The sequence below is a fragment of the Apium graveolens genome, unplaced genomic scaffold (genome assembly GCF_009905375.1).
Source record: "Apium graveolens cultivar Ventura unplaced genomic scaffold, ASM990537v1 ctg3098, whole genome shotgun sequence".
NCBI lineage: Eukaryota > Viridiplantae > Streptophyta > Magnoliopsida > Apiales > Apiaceae > Apium > Apium graveolens.
In genome coordinates, this window is record NW_027417935.1 from 87,639 (window position 1) to 111,175 (window position 23,537).

At 33.6% G+C, this 23,537-nt stretch overlaps 2 protein-coding genes, 1 long non-coding RNA gene and 1 pseudogene across 11 annotated transcripts; all 4 read right to left on the minus strand.

Annotated features, from left to right (window-relative positions):
• Positions 1 to 4,786: 4,786 nt before the first annotated feature.
• Positions 4,787 to 7,224, minus strand: LOC141700922 (NADP-dependent malic enzyme-like). Its single transcript, XM_074504572.1, has 9 exons — positions 7,198 to 7,224; positions 6,787 to 6,879; positions 6,582 to 6,701; positions 5,850 to 5,939; positions 5,655 to 5,732; positions 5,463 to 5,537; positions 5,273 to 5,363; positions 4,954 to 5,082; positions 4,787 to 4,872 (listed from the first exon to the last, which is right to left on the minus strand). Exons 1-9 carry the CDS (start codon positions 7,222 to 7,224, stop codon positions 4,787 to 4,789), a joined length of 789 nt encoding a protein of 262 aa, XP_074360673.1.
• A 310-nt stretch (positions 7,225 to 7,534) lies between these two features.
• LOC141700923 (serine/threonine-protein phosphatase PP1 isozyme 4-like) lies at positions 7,535 to 8,545 on the minus strand (annotated as a pseudogene).
• Positions 8,546 to 12,491: 3,946 nt separating this feature from the next.
• LOC141700925 (uncharacterized) lies at positions 12,492 to 14,724 on the minus strand. Of its 2 annotated transcripts, XR_012566595.1 has the most exons (5): positions 14,570 to 14,724; positions 13,409 to 13,490; positions 13,184 to 13,242; positions 12,900 to 12,973; positions 12,492 to 12,812 (listed from the first exon to the last, which is right to left on the minus strand). It is a non-coding gene; the product is annotated as an uncharacterized LOC141700925 (long non-coding RNA). The 2 variants fall into 2 exon arrangements; XR_012566594.1 differs by lacking the exon at positions 13,184 to 13,242.
• Positions 14,725 to 18,321: 3,597 nt separating this feature from the next.
• On the minus strand, positions 18,322 to 22,292 carry LOC141700926 (uncharacterized). Of its 8 annotated transcripts, XR_012566599.1 has the most exons (8): positions 22,031 to 22,292; positions 20,868 to 21,685; positions 20,674 to 20,733; positions 20,466 to 20,568; positions 20,249 to 20,323; positions 19,002 to 19,122; positions 18,807 to 18,918; positions 18,322 to 18,727 (listed from the first exon to the last, which is right to left on the minus strand). XR_012566599.1 is itself a non-coding variant. In XM_074504574.1 (6 exons), exons 2-6 carry the CDS (start codon positions 21,334 to 21,336, stop codon positions 19,104 to 19,106), a joined length of 726 nt encoding a protein of 241 aa, XP_074360675.1. In that variant the 5' UTR covers positions 21,337 to 21,685; positions 22,031 to 22,292; the 3' UTR covers positions 18,322 to 19,103. The 8 variants fall into 8 exon arrangements, 3 of the variants coding, with proteins under 3 accessions (XP_074360675.1, XP_074360676.1, XP_074360677.1); XR_012566598.1 differs by lacking the exon at positions 18,807 to 18,918; XR_012566596.1 differs by having other exon boundaries at positions 18,322 to 18,918.
• Positions 22,293 to 23,537: the final 1,245 nt, after the last annotated feature.

Here is a 23,537-nt window from a genome sequence, read left to right on the forward strand (position 1 = left end):
ATTGCAATACTGTACAAATGGATACAAGAGAGTGGATTGTGGACTCTGGAGCTACAGATCACATGACAAATTCTTTCACTATACTTAGTAATGTGATGCTAGCTCCATCACAATGTACTATCAAACTACCTACTGGTATTGTGGCAATTATAACTCACATTGGTGAAGTCTTGTTGAAGAATGGTTTGGTGCTGAAAGGTGTTCTGTATGTTCCTACATTCAATCGTAATTTACTGTCCATACACAAGTTAGCTAAAGATAATGATTGTGAAATTCAGTTTTCTCCAGATAAGTGTGTCATCAAATCTGGTAAAACTGGGGACATCAGAGGCATTGGAAAATTAAGAAATGGGCTGTATTTTCTAGAAGATACTGATGATCATGCTCAATCTATAGCAGTGAATAGTTCAAGCAAGGTGCCTGATAGTGTTCTCTGGCACAATAGGCTTGGTCATGCTCCATTGACTAAACTGGCTACTATTCCACAGATTAGGTCAGCTATAACAGTCTTACAATTACCTGAATGTGTTACTTGTCCACTTGCTAAATTCACAAAGTTGCCACTGTCTTTAAGCACTTCACATGCTAAAATATCTTTTGAGTTGATACATGCTGATACCTGGGGTCCCTATAAAACCTCAACCAGACAGAAGTTTAAATATTTCTTGACACTGGTGGATGATCATAGCAGAATGATTTGGGTTTATTTGCTACAGTTTAAATCTGATTTTTTGATTACTTTCAAGAGTTTTTGTCAATATGCAAATAACCATTTCAACTTGACTGTGAAAATATTGAGAACAGACAATGCTTTGGAGTTTCAAGATAAGAATTGTCAACTGTTCTATACTGCTACTGGGATTGTACATCAAACTACTTGTGTTTACAAACCACAACAAAATGCTCGTGTAGAAAGAAGGCACAGATATATCTTAGAAATGTCAAGAGCTCTAAAGTTTCAGTCTGGATTGGATGTTAAGTACTGGGGTGACTGTGTACTCACTTCTGTTTATATTATCAATAGGCTACCTTCTTCTGTGCATGCAACACAGTCTCTCTATGAATGTCTAAATAAAAGGCCACCAGCTTATGAGGATCTTAGAGCATTTGGATGTTTGGCTTATGCATCTAATACTGGATCTTCAGCAGACAAATTTGCAGCAAGGGGTATACCTTCTGTCTTTTTTGGTTATCCACCTCATATCAAAGGCTACAGGTTACTCAGTCTTCTTGATAACACTGTTTTCATTTCAAGAGATGTGATTTTTAAGGAACATATTTTTCCTTTGAATGTTAACTCAAAGATAGCTGTTCCATATATGTCTCCTTTGCCTGTGATCATGCCTGATACTAACATGTCAAAGGGATCTTGTAATGATGATCTTGACTTGTTTTACCCCATGTATCATACAACAACTTTTACTACTGATGAGGACAATTCTAATAACACAGGATCTGATAACATAGAGTCTGATTTAGTTGATAATGTTCCACTAAGACATTCAACCAGAATCAGAAAACCACCTCAATGGCTTTAAAATTATCAATCTTCTGTAGTTGCAACTGCTAATTCAGCTATTGCAGTAATTGATCAAGTCATAGATGGAAATTTTTCTTGTTTTCTTGCTGCTCTGGAAACTAACTCCGATCCGGTTAGCTTTAAACAAGCAGTAAAACATCACCATTAGGTAGATGCAATGAATACTGAATTGGAAGCTTTAGAAAGAAATGGTACCTGGGTTATTACAGATTTACCTCCAGCAAAACAGGCCATTGGATGCAAGTGGTTATACAAAACCAAGTTTAAGGCTGATGGTTCTGTAGACAGATTTAAAAGCAGACTTGTAATTCTAGGTTGCAAGCAGATCTTTGGAGTGGATTATGGAGAGACTTTTGCCCCTGTTGCCAAAATAGCTACTGTCAGGACTTTATTATCAGTTGCTGCTATTCAAGGCTGGAATGTTATTCAAATGGATGTGACTAATGCTTTTTTACATGGTGATTTGTCTGAGGAGCTTTATATGGAGTTTCCTCAAGGTTATACAGGATTTGGTTCAAGAATAGGCTATGCATCTCAGGGGGAGCAGTCTGTGACAAGGATGCAAGTGTCAACTCCTAAAACACTAGTTTGTAAACTCATTAAAAGTTTGTATGGACTCAAACAGGCTCCAAGATGCTGGTTCAACAAATTGTCAGTCACATTAAAGGAGGATGGTTATGAACAATCAAGAGCTGATTATAGCCTATTCACCAAGGTACTGGGATCAGTGATTACTGTAGTACTAGTATATGTTGATGATTTGCTGATTGCAGGAAATTCAGATGAAAATATCAATTTGCTGAAATCAGTATTATCCAACACATTTCATATGAAGGATTTGGGAGAAGTTAAATATTTTCTGGGTTTGGAGGTTAGTAGATCGGAAGCTGGATTTTTTGTCTCACAGAAGAAGTACGTACTTGATCTATTAAAGGAATATCACATTGGAACAACAGTAAGTAAAATTTCTATGGAAACTCATAATAAACTGCTGCCAGATAAAGGTGAACCTCTTCAGAATCCTCAACCTTATCAAAGGTTGCTTGGTAAGCTGATCTATCTAACAGTGACAAGACCAAATATAGTATTTGTTGTTCATATTCTTGCTCAGTTTATGCAAAAGCCTACATCTGATCATATGCAAGCTGCAAAGAAACTTCTGAAATATCTAGCCTTCAATCCTAGTCAGGGCATTCTACTAGCAAGTGCATCAGCAGCTTGCTTGACAGCTTACTGTGACTCAGATTGGGCTAGTTGTAGTTTTTCTAGAAGATCTACATCAGGTTACTGCATTATGCTGGGAAAATCTCCAATTTCTTGGAAAACAAAGAAGCAATCTGTAGTTGCCAGGTCTAGTGCAGAGGCTGAGTATAGAGCAATGGCATTGGCTTGTTGTGAAGTGACCTGGTTAATAGCATTACTCAGTGATATGGGAATTAAAAATATGCCTGCACTACAAGAAAAAAGTCCATAGACATCGCTTTTTGACCGATGTCTATGCTGTTTTCCAACTGATGTTGATGTCGGTGATGTCTATTCTAGACATCGGTGAATACCCGATATCTATACTCGATTAGACATCGATTTTAGTTAAAAAAACAGATGTCTATGTGTTGATTATTTACATAAAATGCTATAAATAAATTAATTAATAACTAAATTACACCTAATTAAACATGTTAAACATATCATGAGCTATCTTTTTTGTCACAAAACATCGATTTTCATGAAAAACACTGATATCTATGTGATGATTTTTTACAAAAAATGCTATAACAAAATTATTTAATAACTAAATTACAACTATTAAAATATATTAAACATATATTGAGCTATGTTTTTTATCACAAAAACATCGATAATTTTGATAGAGGTGATGTAAAATGACATATTAAACATCGGTTTCTTTAATGAAAGGTGATGTCTAATTTAGCGTATAGATATCAGTGTTTTCTAGAATGAAGTGATGTCTATGTATCATTTAGACTTGAACATGTTAGTCTTTAACATCAGTTGTTTGCCTAAAACTGATGTACATTGTGTTTTTTGACATCAGTTTTGTTTGGTTAAAAGTGATGTTTATAATGTTACTTGACATCAGTTTTATCTTAAACAAAGTGATTTCTATGTTTCATTTAGACTTGAACCTGGATTTCTTTGACATCGGTTTTTTACCTTAAAGTGATGTATATTATCTTTTTTGACATCAGCTTTTCTGAATTGAAAATGATGTGTAAGAAGTTTATAGACCAAATTGTGTAAAGTTTTACATCACTAATTGTGTAATTATTGTCTGAGAACGTCAACCAAAATAGTAAAACATATGATCTGAAATCTAAACTATTACATTCTCGCTTCTAAACATATGCAGCACGGAAGGTTGATAAAAGTTGTGGTTACTGCTGCCTAATTGAAGTTGGTGAAATCCTTGATAGCTTTGGGAGGAAGAATCGACATCTGGTATTTCTTGTTTACACCAGAGCCTTTGGTGATCAGCGTACGGGTAGTGCATAGTAATTGGAGACTTCGTTTACTGGAATGCGATAGTAGGCCAGTTAGTATGGTGGGAACCATAGCAGCAATGTCATACGCTTCTGCTGTTTCTTCCTGAGTGCCTATTAAATAGTCATGGTGAAAACTGAATGAGATCGTGAGAGAGTATTCTTAATTAGACCACACACACATTCTCCCTAATATAAATGCATTTCTGATAAGCATGATTCAATCAATACAGGGGATAAGAACTAAAGGATTATTATTCATGGAGCTCTAAACGATTGAAAGAATGCAACACACATGTAAAATTTCTTTATTACAAAATATTCTCCCTATTTATGCAACAACTTTTTAAATTCCAACAGTCTCCTCCTTAAAGAACACATATCTTAACTTACTACTTTGAGCAAAGAAAAGCACACGTTGTTCTGCTAAGAAAGGTCTTTATTACTGAATATTCTCTCCATTTACACCTTTTTAAATTCCTAAAGTTTCCTCATTAAACAACACATATATCAGCTTACTCTTTTGAGCAAAGGACCAATACAGATAGACAAAAAAAAGGCAAACCGTACCCGTTCTTTTGCTCAGGAAGGTCTTCTACAAATTCTTGCTTCCACGAACTAACATCCATTGATTATTCCAAATTCACAAACAGAAGCTCCCTTAACACAGAGGAAAACCAAACATCATGATCATGAGGAACTTTATTAGTTATAAGAGGCTAAGAGCCATAGGTTAATTGACAGTTCACCGGTAAATACGATAGTTGGGACTATACATGCAGCTTTCAGCAAACTTGACCAGATCTTCTGGAGGAAGACGTGTTGCCAAGCCTGTGAGACATCAAATTTGTTATGTTTTAGGATGACAAATAGATGTATAATAGATAAATCTATGATACAAAAGATACTAACCAAGATCATATGCTTTAGCAACAACTTTAGCTACAATGTTAGCGGATATTGTTCTGATATTAGAAAATGGTGGGAATGTCATTCCCTTATCATAGTGTTCATGTGTTACTTGACAGGCCAAAACTTCAGCTGTTTAAAAAAATTCACAGATAATAAGCTTTTACGCACTCAGCTGACATAGTATGCTTCTAGTTATCAAACAATTATGGTTCATACTTAGCAATTTATAGTTCAGTAGTCAGCATTATTAATAGGAAGAATTATGGTATATTTAGAACATGTAATTCCATGGTCCTATAAATGGAGTGTCAGTACTTACAAGCTGCAAGAAGCATTTCATCGTGCATGCGGATTGCACCAGACATAACCAAACCAAGTCCAAGTCCAGGAAAGATATATGCGTTATTTGCCTTTAAAACAAAGAGAACCCAAACATCTCAGTCATTTATGCTTATATAATTTTTTCTAACTAATACTGATATAAAATGTACAAGATAAATTTATAGAACCTGGCCAGGAATGAAAAGTTGGTCATTGTATTTCATAGGGTCAAATGGACTTCCACTGGCAAACACTGTGCGGCCCTGTATTAAGGAATAAGGTTTTGTTGGTTCAATGAGTTTCTTTGAAGTAAATAACATTAACTAATGTTGGATACATATCAATATATCATGGAGGGAAGAAAAACATCTTTTGTTTACCTCAGACCAGTTATAAGCTTCTTGAGCAGTGCACTCAGCTTGAGAGGTTAGGTTTGAGAGAGCCATAATAAGAGGTTTCTGCATTTCGTCGGCTCATAAACTTATATACATGTATATAAAAATATGTTATATTATTTAGCAAAAAAAAAAAAAAAATATGTTATATTGAGATACATTCCAAGGGGGAGGAAGGACCTTATTGAAAGAAGCCATAGCCTCTACAATTTCTTTAGTGAATGTCTTCCCCTGTCCTGATGTTCCAATCAAGACTGTTGGCTTAATAGCCTACAGTAACTCGAAACCAAATTAGAGATCAGAAATCAAACAAGAGACCAGGACGACAATCTTTGATAACTGACTGCAGGGAATACTACGAGTCTACTGTGTACAAGAACAGTTGAATTGTTATTTCAGTTTATTGAACTTCATTTATATGTGTGTTCATGGTTTTACTGGTTCTCATTTATTTATTGGTTCTTACTTGATCAAAACCCACCTTTTTAAATATTTTGCCTTTTCTGTGAGTAAGCAAATCAGGGCTCTAAAATCATTTTTAAGATTATTATCTTGAATCAGATTAGATTTAAGGAAAAAATAAGAAAACTAGATATAAGTAATTATAAAGAGGCCTAAGCGACAGATGTGTTAAAAAACAACAGTCAGCAAGATTGTTGTTTAACAACAGTCTTTTGTATGCTCACTATAAAATTTTAATAACCATCTTTTGTCTTGTTCTATTTACAAGTTATATTGCAACTCCTCTTCATTCTTTAACAACCAATTTACTGAATCTTCACATAAGATAGATAAGGAAGCTTTGCATTAACAACCATGCTAGATTAGCCAAACCTAAAGTCTACTAAAACTAATTTACACGTATGCAAGTAGACAAATAATTTAAAGGGAAGGGGCGAACCCACAACATACCAAAACTTTCATTACTTGTCGATCCCCTCCTTTAAGAGAATCAAGATACTGGAACCTCTCATATTTCCTGTTGATTACTGCCAAGCACCAATGTGCTTCTTTGTGGATAGGGACAAATATCTGAAATTAATAATGATGATAAGAAATATTGTCAGCATCCCAACTATAATAGGGTAACAATAATTAACACACACACACAAATTACTCTTTCACATTCAATGAGACTGTATCCCAACTTCCTTTGAGTAGTCCATCTTCTGACTGATTTATAATCATAGCCACTTCCCCCACCTATCAACTGAGATCACATATAAAAAAAATTATCAAAACAAATAGGACGCGTAGAGCAGAAAGAAAGATCCAACACCAAAAGAAAAATATATCAGTCAACTCTAGCAGGAACCTTAATTAAATAGGAAATAAAACAAGTAATATTTATATAGGAATAAATTAATAGTCATTATATAAAGAAGTAGCAATACTGCAATCAAGTCAATAAACTATGAGAATTTTGGCAGCATGACACCAACTTAGCCGTCTAAAACTTAAGTCTAACTGACTTTTACTAATTGTTGACGTTTGAAACACCAGGACAGGGGACTATATGTGTAAATACAATAGTCAGAATTCCATCGCTTCTCATTCGGATGATGGTTCTTGAAGAAAGACCCTTTATATAAATATAAAGAAGCAAAGCAAATACTACAAGAAGTGACAAATAAACTAAGTTAATAATAGTAGCAGGTCTTGCCAATTGTGGTAGTTGCAATACATTGAAGTTCAAATCATACTTAATAATCTAACTTGTTTTATAGTTTAAGATATGAATAGTACTTCTTTATAAGTTTTAAAGGTGAACCAGTCTAACCAACAAGGTCTAAACTACCACAAACCTGCTAATGGCAAATTGGCAATATACCCAGAAAGGAAAGGCAAGAAAAAGTATATACCAGTTACATTTTTGTGGACATTAAAAAATTATTCTTTTTTTCAGTTGGATTCAGTACTTGGAAAGAGCACATCATATTTCCATCAACGCTCATCATTGCACCAGCATTATCAAATTCACCGCAATAGTTGGGAGCGGAAAATATGGTAACAAGCTGTCTTTCAGCAAAGAATTCATAACCATCCTCCACAACCTGCACAAGCATAACGTCAAGTCATCAACTCCGGTGCAAATTAATTGTTGAAAAAGAGAAAATTATTGGTTTTACCTGATGAGCACGACAAACAAGGTCCAAGTCATGCTTCGCTAAGAACTCTGACATCTTATCAGGGCCAAAGGTGAATGATACTCCTCTATCATTCAATCCCCATCCCTTGACATCATTATTGGGATCTGACCAAAGTAAATCATAGAGCAAACCTGTGTCAGGTATAGCAGTTGGACGTGGCAAGTTTTTGATGTGATCCAAATTGTTAAGATCAGGGGACAGACCACCATACATGCACAATATCTTATCATCAACAACAGCAGCCACAGGAAGACAGTTGAAATAGTCAGTAAAGGTTTTCCATAGTTTAACATTGAATCGGCGCTTACATTCATCATAAAATTCATATATTCTATTGATAGAGGCGCATTCATGGTTTCCCCTAAGAAGAAAAAAGTTATTCGAATACTTAATTTTATAAGCAAGCAAGAGCCATATCGTTTCTAAACTTTATTTTCCACGGTCCACATAATCCCCTAAAAACAGATAATTTGATTGAGGAGGAAAGTCACCATATTCAAAGAGTCGTAACAAATCATTATACTGCCCATGGATGTCACCTGAAATGCAAACGAGTGTACATTATATATTTCAGCAAGCACAAATCTTAGTATTAAGTGAACCATAGCAGTCTTGTGTAGCAGAAAATTTAAAAAAATATAAACAAAAAAGCCAGACATTGAAGTGTAAAGTGTAAAAAGCTTCACCTTTTATCCAAATCAAAGGTACAAGCCTTAAATTGCACATATTACATATAACATTTTTACAGTTATTGCTACAATTCAATTTGATGTTGTAGAGCTAAATCAAGAGATGAAATCTATAACAAGCACCAAGCACCAAATCAAAACATTTAAAACCTATTCATATCCGTAATAAAATAATAGATCAACATTTATAACGAGCAAAATAAGATAAACAACACTAAATCAAATCACAAATCACAACTAAAGCAAAAAAAAAGAGGATTGAAGTTAAAAAATACCATGTAATCAGTAGAGATGAAACGATCGTTAACTTTACACAATTTACAAAAATAAAAAAAAAACAAAAATACAAATGAACAACCAAAAACACCCAAATTACCTAAAGCTCTAAATCTTTTTCTCAGATTAGGTCTTGTATATAACAAGAAGAAAAGTATGAGCAACAAGTTTAGACACTAAATTAATAAAAAAATAAGGGTTTCGAATTAGAAAAAACCCCAATTTACAAAATTAGGGTTTTGAATTCAAAAATCCTCAACTTTTAAAACTGGTCTTCATGCAGAGAAGACCAGTTCGATTCAAGTAGATACAACACTTACCGAAGTAGAGAGGTTAACTGAAAGAGGTTTAACGGAGAGATCGGGAGCGGAGAGAGGTTCAGAGAGAAAGAGGTTCCACAGACAGGTTCGAGACAGAGAGGTTCGAGAGAGAGAGAGGTTCGAGAGATTGTGATGGTGAGATGATGGCCGGAGTTCAGAGAGATTGTGAGGGGAGAGAGGTTTGATCGAGAGAGAGAGGTTCGAGAGAGAGGGAGGTTCGAGAGAGTGAGAGAGACTGCTTTTTAATTTTTAGTTTTGATTTTTTAGTTTTTTGTTTTGATTTTGTATCTGAAGATTAATTTGGTGGAACCAAAATTTGGTTAAGGGGGGAGAATTTTGGGATGGGGGGAATTTAGAACTAAAACTGAATGAAAATTTGACTAAGGGGGGAAAGAAAAGGTGGGCGTGAAATTATTTTTTTTTAGTGAATTTTAGACATCGGTTTAATTATAACCGATGTCTACAAAGAACAAAGATATCACAAAAATACGGGGTGATGTCAATATTTCTTTTAACATCAGTGGCAAAGTTAACCGATGTCTAATGTGTGATGTCTATTGACATTATTCTTGTAGTGCTGCTACTGTTCTTAACTGTGATAATCAAGCAGCTTTGGCTATTGCTGCAAATCCTGTGCTACATGAAAGGACCAAACATGTGGAGATTGACTGTCATCATGTGAAAGACAGAGTTGCATATGGGGAAATAGAAACTCATCATGTTCCGTCATATGCTCAAGTAGCAGATATGTTTACTAAACAACTATCAGCAAAACAACACTCTTATTTGTTGCACAAGCTTGGAGCTTCATCTATGAATCCCATCAAGCTTGAGGGGGAGTAAAGAGAAGAAGGCTGTTAACTGTCAAGGGCAATGTAGACATTTTATGTTTGTAACTAAGGGTAGTTAAGACATTTCAATGTAATAGTTGCTTAGAAAGTTTGTTACAGAGTTTTGCTAGCTGGCTGTTTTCTATATCAGTTCAATCTGTACTCATTAACAGGGACTGGAAGAGTGACTCTGAGATCTAAATATAGAAAACTTGTTGATTGAACAATCAATTGCTTTGCATTTCTTTACCTGGACCATGTTGAACATAGTTTAATAGGTCAATTCATGATCTTTTTATGTTGGTTGACTTTTGTTAATCTGTTAAGCTCTAGAATGACTTGCATGAAGATGGAAACTGATAAGAAAGAAGGTAGAGGAAGGCGATGCAACAAGGCGATGGAAACTGATAGTTTAGAATGATCTTTTGATGCTGCAGAAGGCGATGATGAAAAAGTCAAAAAGAAAGAAGAAGAATATAGTGCTAGTGGTGATTACCATCAGGTAGAGGAATGCTGGAGTGCACTTTTAAATAATTCAACAAGTGTATATATTGTGTATATACTTCTTGTACATGATTAATTTTTTAGAAAGTGGACTAATTTCTACGATCCTCTGCTTTTTAGAAAGCAAATAAAATTGTGCGATGCCAAGTGAAATCCAATAGTTCTGTCGTCTCAGCTGATAAACTTATTGTTCAGATAAATGTTATGTTGAATAAAGATTCTTTAGCAATTGGCATTACAGAAAAAAGGGAAAAAAGAAAAGTAGCAATTAGTAATTTTTTTGCAAAAATATATTTGCATTAAACTTTAGGTTCGTGTGAATAATTAATTGTTTATTGTTACAATATGACTGAACCTGACATCTATTTTTCTATTTAGAATGTTTCTTACATGCCTTGGGAGTTAACTTATGCAGTCAAATGTACAGGGGGAAGTTTGTGAGTTGAGTTCATTCATTGACTGCTTTTGCAGACTCCACTAGTGCTCACACCTCTAGTCGACAAGGTCCTTGATGCTCACATCATTGCCCAGCATTTGGCAATAAGGTATACATGATTTGATATCCAATTCCATGAACAAATCATTCGTTGGAATCTTAATACCATTAAAATAAGATTTCCCGCCATTAATTAAGAATTAAAAAAAATACAATCGCAGGTCAGGATAAAAGAAACTACTTCCGCTGCAGACCTATTCTCATAAGGTAGTTTTGTGTTCTTGTAGTCGGATAATAATTCTACAATATATTATTAGTTGTATAATAATTCGACAACATGTTGTAAAATATTGTAATTTTTGTTTTTATCCATGCTGTAATAGTCAGTTATGCTTGTTTGTGATATTGCAATTTTTTTAAGGATATAGTTTTCGGGGAACAGTATTTGAGCAGACTTGCAGATGCTACCCCGTATCCTTTATTGACAAGGTTGAGAGATATACTTGACTTGGTCTACTAAAGTACTTGATCTGAAAAAATTATAAAGTAAATCTAACACTGTGTTCAGTAGTATAAATATGATCCTCCTCCTTTTCTTTTTTATTGATACAATAAAAAAGTGATAAAAGTGAGTAAACAATCTATATCTTGTATTTTTCTCTCATGATTTATGTAATAGACTGACTATCTTTACTTTTTATTTCAGTTATAATGTATCCTTCAACTCTTGATCGCCTTGGTTAGTTGATTATTTTTATATTTGTTCAAGAATTATTTCTTTGCTGCTCTTTACTCTAAAAAATTGTATACTAATCTGCGTTAGGTTCTAATATGATCTGATGAATACTGTAGCATCTCTGCATATTGACTATCCAATGTTGTTTGAGTTGCGGAATGCTACAACTGGGAGAATTTTTCATTCGGGGTTTTGAAATTAAATTAGCCAGTTTGCAACAAATCCAATTCTCTATTTGAATGCCCACTCTCTCTGTACTCCAGCGCATTATCTGTTTCAAATGACGAGGTGCTAACATATGCAAGTTGGTGTTCTCATCTTTAAGAGAATGAAAAACATATTTCAAGTTGGAACTGAAGCACGTTCTATCAATGGCTTGTTGAGCTTTGGTTACTTTGAGTGCTAGGACGCTATATTTGAAGTCTCACTACACCATATAATGCATATAGCAACAACGAAAATATATTGCCTTAAAGGCTATTTATGTTGCAGTAGAATATATGGCAACAAATATGCAAAATTTTGGCGTTGCATCGGGTGGTGATGCAATAGAGGTCCTATAACAACATTTTAAGCCATGTATAGCAACACCAAAATATTATTGCAATAAATCATATATAGCAACATAACGTATTTTACACCAACGCAGTTAAATTATTGCAATAAATGTTTTTGTCGACTAAATAACCACCTTTGGTTCAATTGCAATGAAATTTAAGGTCAAATTTAACCAATATTGCAACAATTATGAACACAATTGCAACATTACTTTTTAAAAAAAATAGTAGGATCTAATTGTAAATAGACTAAGCCAGACATATTTTATGCCACAAAACCAAACATTAATGTCATTTATTAAATATTAGAATACACCATTTACAAAAATTCAAAAGTAACACAATGTCATCATTTAATACAAACTATAAAACAAATACAAAGTCAAGATAAAATGACCAAGTTCCCTGCCTAATTACTCGTAACAAACGTAAAGTACATCCTTTTAGCTATCTGCCAACAAGTACTGTGGCGATAACTCTATATTTAACAAACATAACTATCTTAGCTATACATTGACTTTTTCTTCAAAATTAAAGAAACTTATTATGCCGCCTATTTATTATTTCTTCTTCATATTGCTGCTTTTCACGCAATTTAGCTGCAAGAACATGAAAATGTGTTGGCCGGTTGGTTCCCTGTTAATGCTACAAAGTAGAAAAATAAGTCTGAGAATATCCTTCAATCTGCTACAAATGAACTTCATCCTATAACACTTAAAAATTTGAATTTACTTGAATGTCCGCATGGCTGCAGAGATAGAAGCTGAATTCAGTGAGATGACATAGTTTGCAATCAACCACAGCCCCTGTAATTTAGTATAAAAGAAAATAAAATCGAATTAATATCCTAAAATGCATAAATAAAATAGTCATCTCCTGGTGCATAAGTAATTGAAAAGGGATGCCTGTTTTTGTTCCATCAATATCGTTCATCAGAAAAAAGAATATTTTATGAAACAAATATGTGAATGAAAATATGTGAGTATTTAGCTGAATGATGATAGCGATTAACTTACCATTCATAGTTTGATAAATCGGGGCACTTAATTACAGCAAAACATGCAATTAGGCATAACTGTAAGTAAAAAGTACAAGTACCATTTAGCAAAAAAAAAAAAAGTACAAGTACCCATTGCAAACAAAAGCTATGATGAATAGAACAATATATAGTGGTAAAATGAATTAGTGCAAAATCACAACAGTGAAGACACTATGTTTAGTAGTATACACCAATGACCAACCTTATGCAGAACCATATCGAAAGGACCTTGTTCAAACAAAGGCCTGCTTTGGTCGAATGCAACAAATAATATACCCTTCTTCCTAAAAACAAGAAACAGACACTTATTTAGCAAACCTTATCTAAAAAATTAGATAGTTTAAATAAAAAATAAAAACGCTCTAAGTTCTTTTCGTTTTGCCAAAAGAAATGACCTAAGTTCAGACAGCTATTCAATCACAGGAATACAAAAAAAAATCATAACAGAAATGCAAAAGAGCAGTATAAATGACAGAACAGTATAACCCAATAAGATCCAACAAGTAAATGTTCAAATTCCATTAATTAGTTTAAAACTGTTCATTCCAAAGCAAAGAATCACAGAAGAGACAATTGACCCATGTGTCAGAAGCACATCCAAGACATCATATAACATCAAAGCAATCAGCGAGATATGTGTCAAGCACTATAATTTAGCATTATCCATGAACGAGAGAGAATCTACCATCTACAGAGGTTAGCTTGTAATAGCTTTAAGGATCACTAGCATATGCAAGGTTCCAGTTACTTTTCTCTTATTACGAATAGCAAAAAAATGATAACAACATATCTAGTAACCTCACTATTGAGATACAATATTTACAATCAGCATAACCTTCCCTTTGTACTAGCCAATATCCACATCATTTTATTTTGGCATCCAGGAACAATGTTTGTATGCAGAGACCCAGAGACCCGTAGTATATTTTGTAACACCCATAAGAAAACACTGATTATGATGACAATAATGACAATAACATAGTTCAGCAAACACAAATATATTACATAAAAAATTCCCATTCTTACAAACACAATCATACAAACAGAGCATATAAAATTACAAGCTTAGAAACACTAACAATAAAATTCCCAATTTAAAAGCTCAAATATAATCACAATTAAAGGCCTAATTTTAAAATTCGACTTAATCAAAATCGAAGCCTAAATTTTAAAACTTGACTTAAAGAAAATCTTCAATTAAAAGGTGTAATTAACATGTACGACCAGAAATGTAAATCTACAAATAGATTTAAAGTTCACCACTAATTAATAAAATAAACCTTAAATGAAACACCCCTTTGGATTTACCAACAAATAGAATCGATTTGAGAAAGAAACTCGATTCTCAATTTCAGATTTTTACCTTTAACCGTGATTATGCTTAGAGGAATCCCCGAGCTTAAATATTTAGATCCTGATTTAGCTTGAATCTTTTTACTCCATCTCTTTCTCCAGCATATTTTGTCTGTTGTGTGGTGCGTCTCTGGTGTGTTGTATATTTTTTTTATTTTTGTTTTTATTTTCTGATTGATGCTTAGCCCGGCAAAACTTTTAACTCAAATAATTGAAGCCCGCGAATATTTTTGGGCCCAAATTTTGGACGTACCGCAACGTCTTAAAATTTTCATTGCAATAGAATGCTATTTTTCAACTCACTCCATTTTTTGCCCTTATTTCCAACGTTTTTTAAAAGTCCTTGCAATACATGAAATATATACTCTCATTTGCAACGTTTTTTGACAGATTTTTAGAAATGTGGTTGCAATAGGCAATCTATGGTATAGTGTCAAAAAATTAAATTAGTGTATTAAACTATGCATTTTTAATGGATAATTTATGTATGTGACTTAGATTTAGTGTGTATGCGACTTAGATTTGAAATGCTTTGTAAGATTATATTGTCATGGTCGTGGTACAACTTTTGGCTTAATTGATACTTGATGAGAGTTGTTAATTATCAATTGAATTTCTGGCTTTTCTGCCTGGCTAGTGGTATTTATAGCAAGAATTTTTCAATTTTTTTTTAAAATAACTGTTTGCAATTTCATTGAATAATGTTGCTAAAAAGTTACAATATCATTATAATCTGTTTAAAATCATTGACATTGGTCTAATATGGTTACCTTAAAGTTACTAAAATGATACGAATTTAGGTTAATGTAATGTTATTTAGGCCTTGATATAGATTACAATCTATTGATATATTGATCTATTGCAATGAATTAAAGTGTTACTATAAGGTGCTATATTCATTACTAAATCTATGGTGTAGTGTTGGTCCAGTTTTTAAATCTAGACTGTTTCCTACCAATAAATATTTGTAGGAATAATTTTCACAATTGGTGGACCGTTTTTTACCAATATCGGTAGAAAAATATCCTGAATAAGTACATATTTTTAAACTTTGATAAATTGTTAATTATTTTGTATAACATGTGAGCTGATGATGTGGAAGGTGGGGTCGTATTAGTATAAAAATTCAGTTAAAACCTACTAATATTGGTGGGTTTTAATTTCCTGCAGAGTCTGGTAGGAAATGTTCCAAGAATAATGAAATTATTTCTTTTTCTAGAAAAAATGTTTATAAATTGAAATATAAGAGGGCTGATGATTAAGTTAGTGGGGCCATTTCGGGAATAAATTTCGGTCAAAACCTACTAATATCAGTAGGTTTTGCATTTCCTACCAATATTGGTAGTTTTTTTGTGCTTGCGTGTATAAAATATGGTCCCCGCATGGAGCAATTCCTACCAGATCGGGCGTTGATAGTGTATAAAATTTGGGCCTCACATGGAAAAATCCCTACCATATTGGGCATTGGTAGGAAATGGTTGAGCAATACGCGCAACAACGAGGCAGTTATATATATATCACAAATTAACAAGAACATGCAATTAAACCAAATAACGAAACATAACATGAAGGCAAAAGAACAAGATATATCAGTAACTGAATTGACAAAGATAGGAAAGAACACTTAGCTCACTACACCAAAAGTGGCCTTCTGCATCATTCCACAAACGTTGCAACAGGCCAAATAAATGTTGCAACAGACCAAAAAATTTCAACGACAACACTTTTGTGATGTTAGTATTTTTGGCGTTGCCTTAGGGTTCAAAGGCAACATTTTATTATCGAGTAATTGACAGTTTGTAACCCACTTTTATTTTCATTTTTGCGATTTGGGTCTACATTATTTTCTCTGTCAACATGCACCCTATAAAAATTAATTTCGCTTCTATTTGCACCCCAATGACGACTTTCCATCCAAGATAACCGTTAACTTTAACGGAAGCGGGGGCATTTCAGTAAATTACTAATTAAAACAAACAAAAATAAGAGTAATTGGCACTTTGTAACCCATTTCTTTGGAAGTTTTTTCAATTCGGGTATATATATTATGTTTCTTTGCAAGTTGCACCTTTAACTTTGAATTTCGCTTTGTTTTACATCCCTGGACCGTTTTTAACTTTTATATTAGGGGTAAAATCGGAAACTTTTGGTCTACAAGAACAAATCGCCGGATCTTTCGATTTCTCAATCCAAACCTACAAATAAATACATGAATCCATTGCAAATAACAAGCAAAAGCTACCTGTAATATCAAATTTTATGAAAAATTCGCGGAAATCAAATCCTCAATTCGAAATAAGAATCCTATTATCGAGTTTAATTTTTATTTTAGCGGATATGAATCGGCATATTAAAGATTCGATCCATAATTCGATCCGATAAAAAAATCTAATTATAAATGGAGCGAATATTTAATAGGTCGGTCCATATTCGCTAAAATAAAAAATTAAACTCGATTCTAGGATTCTTGTTTCGAATCGTGGGTTTGATTTTCGGGCATTTTTCATGAAATTTGATATTACAAATAACTTTTGCTTGTTATTTGCAAATGACACTGAGCATTCGGTCGGTTCGGTCCAAAACCGGACCGAACCAAATAGACCGAAAAACTGAATTATCATTTTTTCTTGGATCGAACCGGACCAAAATTTTATTATGAACCGGACCGGACCGTACCGAACCCAAATAATTCGATTCGGTCCTACCGATTTTTTTTTAATAAAAACTTTATTAAAAATTTCAAACCAAAAAATATGAAATCTAAAATATAATTAAAGTAAGGTGATATGTAGAGTTCTAAGAGTGTACGAGTATAATTACAAAATAAAAACTATGATTATAATTTTTAGATATATGTAAATATATAATATAAAATTATAATATTTATGAATTGGTCTATTCGGTCCGGACCGAAATATTTTTTTAAAGAATCGGACCAAACCGAATTTTATTTCAGTCTATTTGGTCCGTACCGAATATAACGAATTTTTGAAAAATCATGACCAAACTGAATTAGTACGGTTCGGTTCGGTTTTTCGGTTTCGGTTCGATTTGCTCAACCCTACAATCGATTCATGTATTTATTTGTTGGTTTGGACTGGGAAATCTAAGGATCCGGCGATTTGTTCTTGGAAACCAGAAATTTTTGATTTTACCCCTGATATAAAAGTTAAAAATCGCCCAGGGGGTGCAAAACAAAGCGAAATTCAAAGTTAAAAGTGCAACTTGTAAGGAAACATAATATAGACCCGAATTGAAAAAACGCCCAAAGAAATGGGTTACAAAGTGCCAAATACTCTTATTTTCTTCTGGTTTAATTAGTAATTTACTGAAATGCCCCCGATTCCGTTAAAGTTAACGGTCAACTTGGATGGAAAGTCGTCAATGGGGTGCAAATTGAAGCGAAATTAATTTTATGGGGTGTAAGTTGACAAAGAAAATAATGTAGACCCAAATCGCAAAAATGAAAATAAAAGTAGGTTACAAACTGCCAATTACTCTTTATTATCAAGGGCAACACCAAAAATTATGTTGCAAAAAACAATGACATGGCAAAAAAAGGGGGGTCAAAGTGACATGTGGACTGCCACGTGGCACTTTGACACATGATTTTTTGACACGTGGCAGTTGTAGGGCCCACTGATAGGTGGGGCAACTGACAAGTGGAGCCCACTAACATGAGGGTTCAGCTTGACATGTGGCACTTTTGCAATACTTTTTAGTACCTATTTGCAACATTTTTAATATCTATTGCAACACAATAACAATGGTCAAATTTTGAAATATACTTTCTGCATACATTAAAGCCCAGTTCTATATTAGAACTGTTTTCCCAATCAAAGTCATTGGAAAGATAATACAATATCACCAGTATGATGAACTACATTAGACAATTTCTAATTATCAAAAGATTACATTTGCAAATCTGATATTACTGGACAATTCCAAAGTACCAGAATTAATACAGCTACTACACACGTTCAGACTTGGAAATTACTACATAACTCTGCTTTACAAAATCAACAACTACTTCAGCAGATAAAATGGCATATCCTTGGCCTGGTGTCATGGCCATTATTTGACCACTATAATGAGGTAGTTCTTATAAAATCTGCCATCATGTGTGGTTTCAGACCAGAATCCTTTAACAGGCTCTTATCATCATAATCTGCACACAAAAAAACTCTAGTTAGTCAAGGGTATATCTTGTATACATACAAATCATGTATAGAGAAAAGAAAGGCCACCCCATTTGTGTGGCGAGCGTGGGACTTGGATATTGATCAACGTATTCGATTCCCAATATAGAAAATATCAAGAATCCTAAACACAAAATTGGACACGAGTACAGGGATAAACCTGCAAGGGTGACAGAGTAATCTAATTTGATAAAATCTTTCATTATTAAACAGTGTCTTTTTTCAATTAAAAAAAAGGATTACCAATAAAACTGTTCGATAAGGTGTAGCTCATCAATAGTTGCCATTGTACTCGCTTCCCATTTTCTAGTATAAGGTTTGATTTTTTCATGCTATAGTTCGTCTTTACCATCGATTGAGAGATCTGATTCATGGGTAACGTAATCATTTGTATTGTTAGAGGGTGTGTAAAGAAGAACCGAAAAGGAAGAAGAGTGTGTTCTCACATCCCCTTTCATTATACAAACATCAGTACAAATACTACTTCTTTCATAACAGATAGTCCCTGCACATTGTCACCAAAGTTCTATCAACAATTATGACACAGGGAAGTTATTCTACAACTGAATTATTATTGATTTTTTTTTTTGCAAATATTACACACAATTACATCTTAACTTTGTTATATTTAACTAAAACATATCATCTTGCATCTTGAGTATTAAATGATTGAGAAATAATGCTACCAAATATCTCTCTATATAGTATACCAGAACTGTTACATTGCTGGAATAGAGCTGAATGATTGTTAGTGAAATAATGCAACAAATAAATACAAATGAACAGCAGCTGTTATATTGACATTCAAGTGGACTAATGCAACAAATACAAAGCAAATAAAGACAGCACAATAAATTGATCAAGAACATATCAAATTACCAAGTCCCTACCAACTAAATGTTCCATTTGATAAACTGTAATTTACCAACACCAACTTAGCAATAAGTTATAGCAACTTACTGATGTAACAAACTGCAAAGTAGACACAGTCAACAATACAAATTAGACTACTGTTCCATTGATCCATCAAATTAAAGATCTAAACAAGAACTTTATTTTAGATTTATTCGAAAACATTAATGAACACGACAAGGATTTCGGTTATATCTACCATACCCTTATTACTGAACAAGAAAACAACTACATGGAAACACACAAATTGCAAAACTAATTAAAAAAATTACATTATAAAGTTACTTTGTTTTCAATATCATTTTTGAACTTTTTCCTTTGTTCTGACCACTGATGAGCATCTGAGTAAAGACAATCTGATTTAAATTTCGGAGTAAATAGGGAATTGGATTAATTCACAAATAGGATTCATGATTATGTATATGTGTATAGCATAAAAAATGGCAGTTCATGGCAGGTGCCAAGATCCAATGTGTGAAGTCCACTCACATGGTACATCGCAACTAAAACGTTATTACAACATAATTTGGGCATATTATTGTAACATGACTGAGAAGTTACTGATTCGCATGACTTACCGATGTCTGAGTGATCTGAAGAGAAAAGTTACGGCAAGATAAATAAGACCCACGTAGGAAAGTACTGTAATTAAGCTGTAAAAATGCAAAGAACAAAAAAAAATTACTCGTTAGTTCTACCTTGGAACAAAATAACAGTTAAACGTAACTAATTTTTTACATCTTTAAGGCAATAAACATATGGATTAGTGAATACTTTAGGCATTAATATTCTGACCTTATATTAAGATCTGTGGTGTAAGAAGATGACATTATGACAGAAGTTCCCATTCCAAAGATAAATGCTGATCTTGATTCATCTCTCCACATGACTAGATCAACTGAAAATCACATTCAAAGAATAATTTAATCTGTGCTCAAATTCTAAGTGTTTTAATAAATAAGAATAATACTAATTGGCTTTATTACTGAAAACAAAAGTTTACCTAAACTCTGCAGTTTGCTGTGTCTCTTGGGCACTGAACAATATCCATCTGCAACTGGAACTAAATGGCAAACAGAAAAGAACAATCAAGAATGATACCGAGCAAACCTATGACATTGAACTGTTGACTTTCAGAATAAGGACTGATAAGTAAAAATTAAAAAGAGGATTAGCAAAGCAGAAAAAATAACATACTTGGTTCAGTTTTTGTGGGTTTCGAGACAATTCTGGGATGGATCGCACCAGGAGTAGTCTGTTTCTTGACTGTTGTTGAAGTGGGAGCCGATTTTAAGTTATTTTCTTCAATTCTCTGTTCTTCCACCATAATCTTTTTGGCCTTCTGTTCTGGAATGCCAATTTCTGTCACAACTAAGCTTTCTTTTATTATTTCAGTCTCAATTTCCTCATCAGACTCTTCCTCCGATTCTTCATCCCAATCATCTTCATCCCAATGATCTTCATCATACTCAGATTTGATCGGACCGACATTACCTAGATTGCTTGTGATAGTCTTTTCTTCATACTCAATAAGTTCCTTACAATTACTTTTAGCAATACCTGCAGGGCTCTTCTTGATAGCTACAACAGACACATTAAGAACCTTTTTTGTCTGATCAAAATGCTCGTTGGACTCAGAACGTGATCCCTCTGATTCAATTGACATCCTCCTGATTTCATCAGCAAAGAGAATTCTACTAGAATCACCGACAATTTTATCCGAATTTGATTCAAATATGACCAACTGAGATGAAATCTCCTCGCTACCATTGGCAGGCACATTCGAGTCCTTACCAGCCTCTGATCTTGTCTTCCTCAGTCCATCATTACTCTCATTTCTCACACTAGACGCCTTACTGGATGTAGATTTCACCTTTCTCAACTGCAGTGAACTCCTATCGCTGGGAATGTCATCATCTTTGGACTTTTCATCTTTGGACTAGTACACTGACTTCTCCAAATAATCATACTCGTCAAACTCCATATTAGAGATTCAGAGAGTCAAAATCTGAACCCTGATTTTAAAATGAAAAAGTGTATTGGAAAATGATATATAAATATAAAAGGTAAGACTAGTAGAAATACTTGTTAAAGTAATATAAACAGTTTTAAGGCATGATTAGACCGGCTTATAACTTAATTTAAAGCATATTTCACTAGAATTCACTTGAATTAATTCAGTTGGATTAGGCTGTCAAGCATACAATATATCCATAAATGTAAATATTATGAATAATATGGACTTTTTGCATACTCTCACTCACCTTACACACAGAGAGACAAGCAGAGAGAGGGGAGAGACAGAGAGAGAGGGAGAGAGGGAGGGGGAGAGAGAGAGAGAGATTTTGAAGCAAAACTACCTTCTTCTCGAGTCCAGAGGCGAACTGCGAAGCAATTGGAAACTGAAGATTAGTTTACAAACCCTCACGGCGTTTCTTCAACAAAATTGAGCTTCTTCTCGGCCGGCTTCTTCTTGCTGCTTTGGAAGCCATCACACAAATCTAGGGTTTAAGAATTGATGGAAATAAAAAGAGAGAGATTGATTTGTGAATGTGTTTGTTCGTGAGAATTGAGAGAAATTCGAGATGTGTACAGGTTGGTTTGGAGAGAGATCTTTGGATGTGTGTTTGGGCTTTATTCGCACGGATCGATGAGTTGGCGTGTCTCAGAAGCGTTGGATTAGATTTCCTTCTGTAGGATTTTGGTTTTGCTGTTCAAGATCGAGTAGATATTACATATAGTCCCTCCGTCCCTCCCAAATGTTACATTTAGGTGGGGCGCGGAGTTTAAGAAAAATGATAAAGTAGTGGAGAAAAGTTGAAAAGTGAGTAAAGTAGTGGGACCGATTAATATTATATGTATAAAGTGGGTATAGTGGAGGAAAGTAGTGGATGTAGTTAATTTAAAAATTATAAAAACTTTACTATTTTTGGAAAATTTTGAAATGTAAACAATTGGAAGGGACGTCCCAAAAAGGAAAGTGTAAACAAATGGGAGGGATATAGGTAGTATTATTTAAGTAAGAAAAGAAAAGACGAAAGCTAATAAAAAATTTATTTATTTATTTATTTTTAATATTTTTAGAAATCCCTACTTATACATAAATAAAATAAAGATTTTTAATTTTTTATCATATTTTTTTTTAAAAGAATCGATACTTCATTTGGGATAATAGCGCATACATGGATTAACCTAATACTGATAGTACACCCCTAAAATTGATTGTTTTTCACATCCGTACGGACGAATCGTCGAAATTTTATTTTAAAAGTATCGATACTTCATTCGGGACAATACCGCAAACAAGGCTTTGTCTATTTTGACTACTTTGACTGATATAAAATCTCACAAAATAAATATAAAAAAAAACTAATAATGATGGTACACGCCTAAAATCGACTGTTTTTAACATCCGTACGGACGGATCATCGAAATTTAATTTTATAAGTATCGATACTTCACTCGGGACAGTAGCGCAAACAAGGCTTGGGTTATTTTGACTGCTTTGACTGATATAAAATCTTGAAAAATAAATATAAAAAATTTATAATAATGATGGTACACACCAAAAATCGATTATTTTTAACATCAGTAAGGACGGATCGTTCAAATTTTACTTTAAAAAAATTTAAAAGTTAAAAGAGCCTTTATGAACATTGTGTAATGAATTAAAAATAGAAATGAATTATTTCTATAAGGTTATATTTAAATAATGTGGAATAAAAAACATTGTGTAACTTGGTGTAGTGGTTTGCACTACACTTTATGAACTTTATGAAGTGGGAGGTCTTTGGTTCAAATCCTGGGTAGTGCAAAATTTCAGAAAAATTTTGATTTAATACTTCATCACTGTCACGCTAGCAGTGG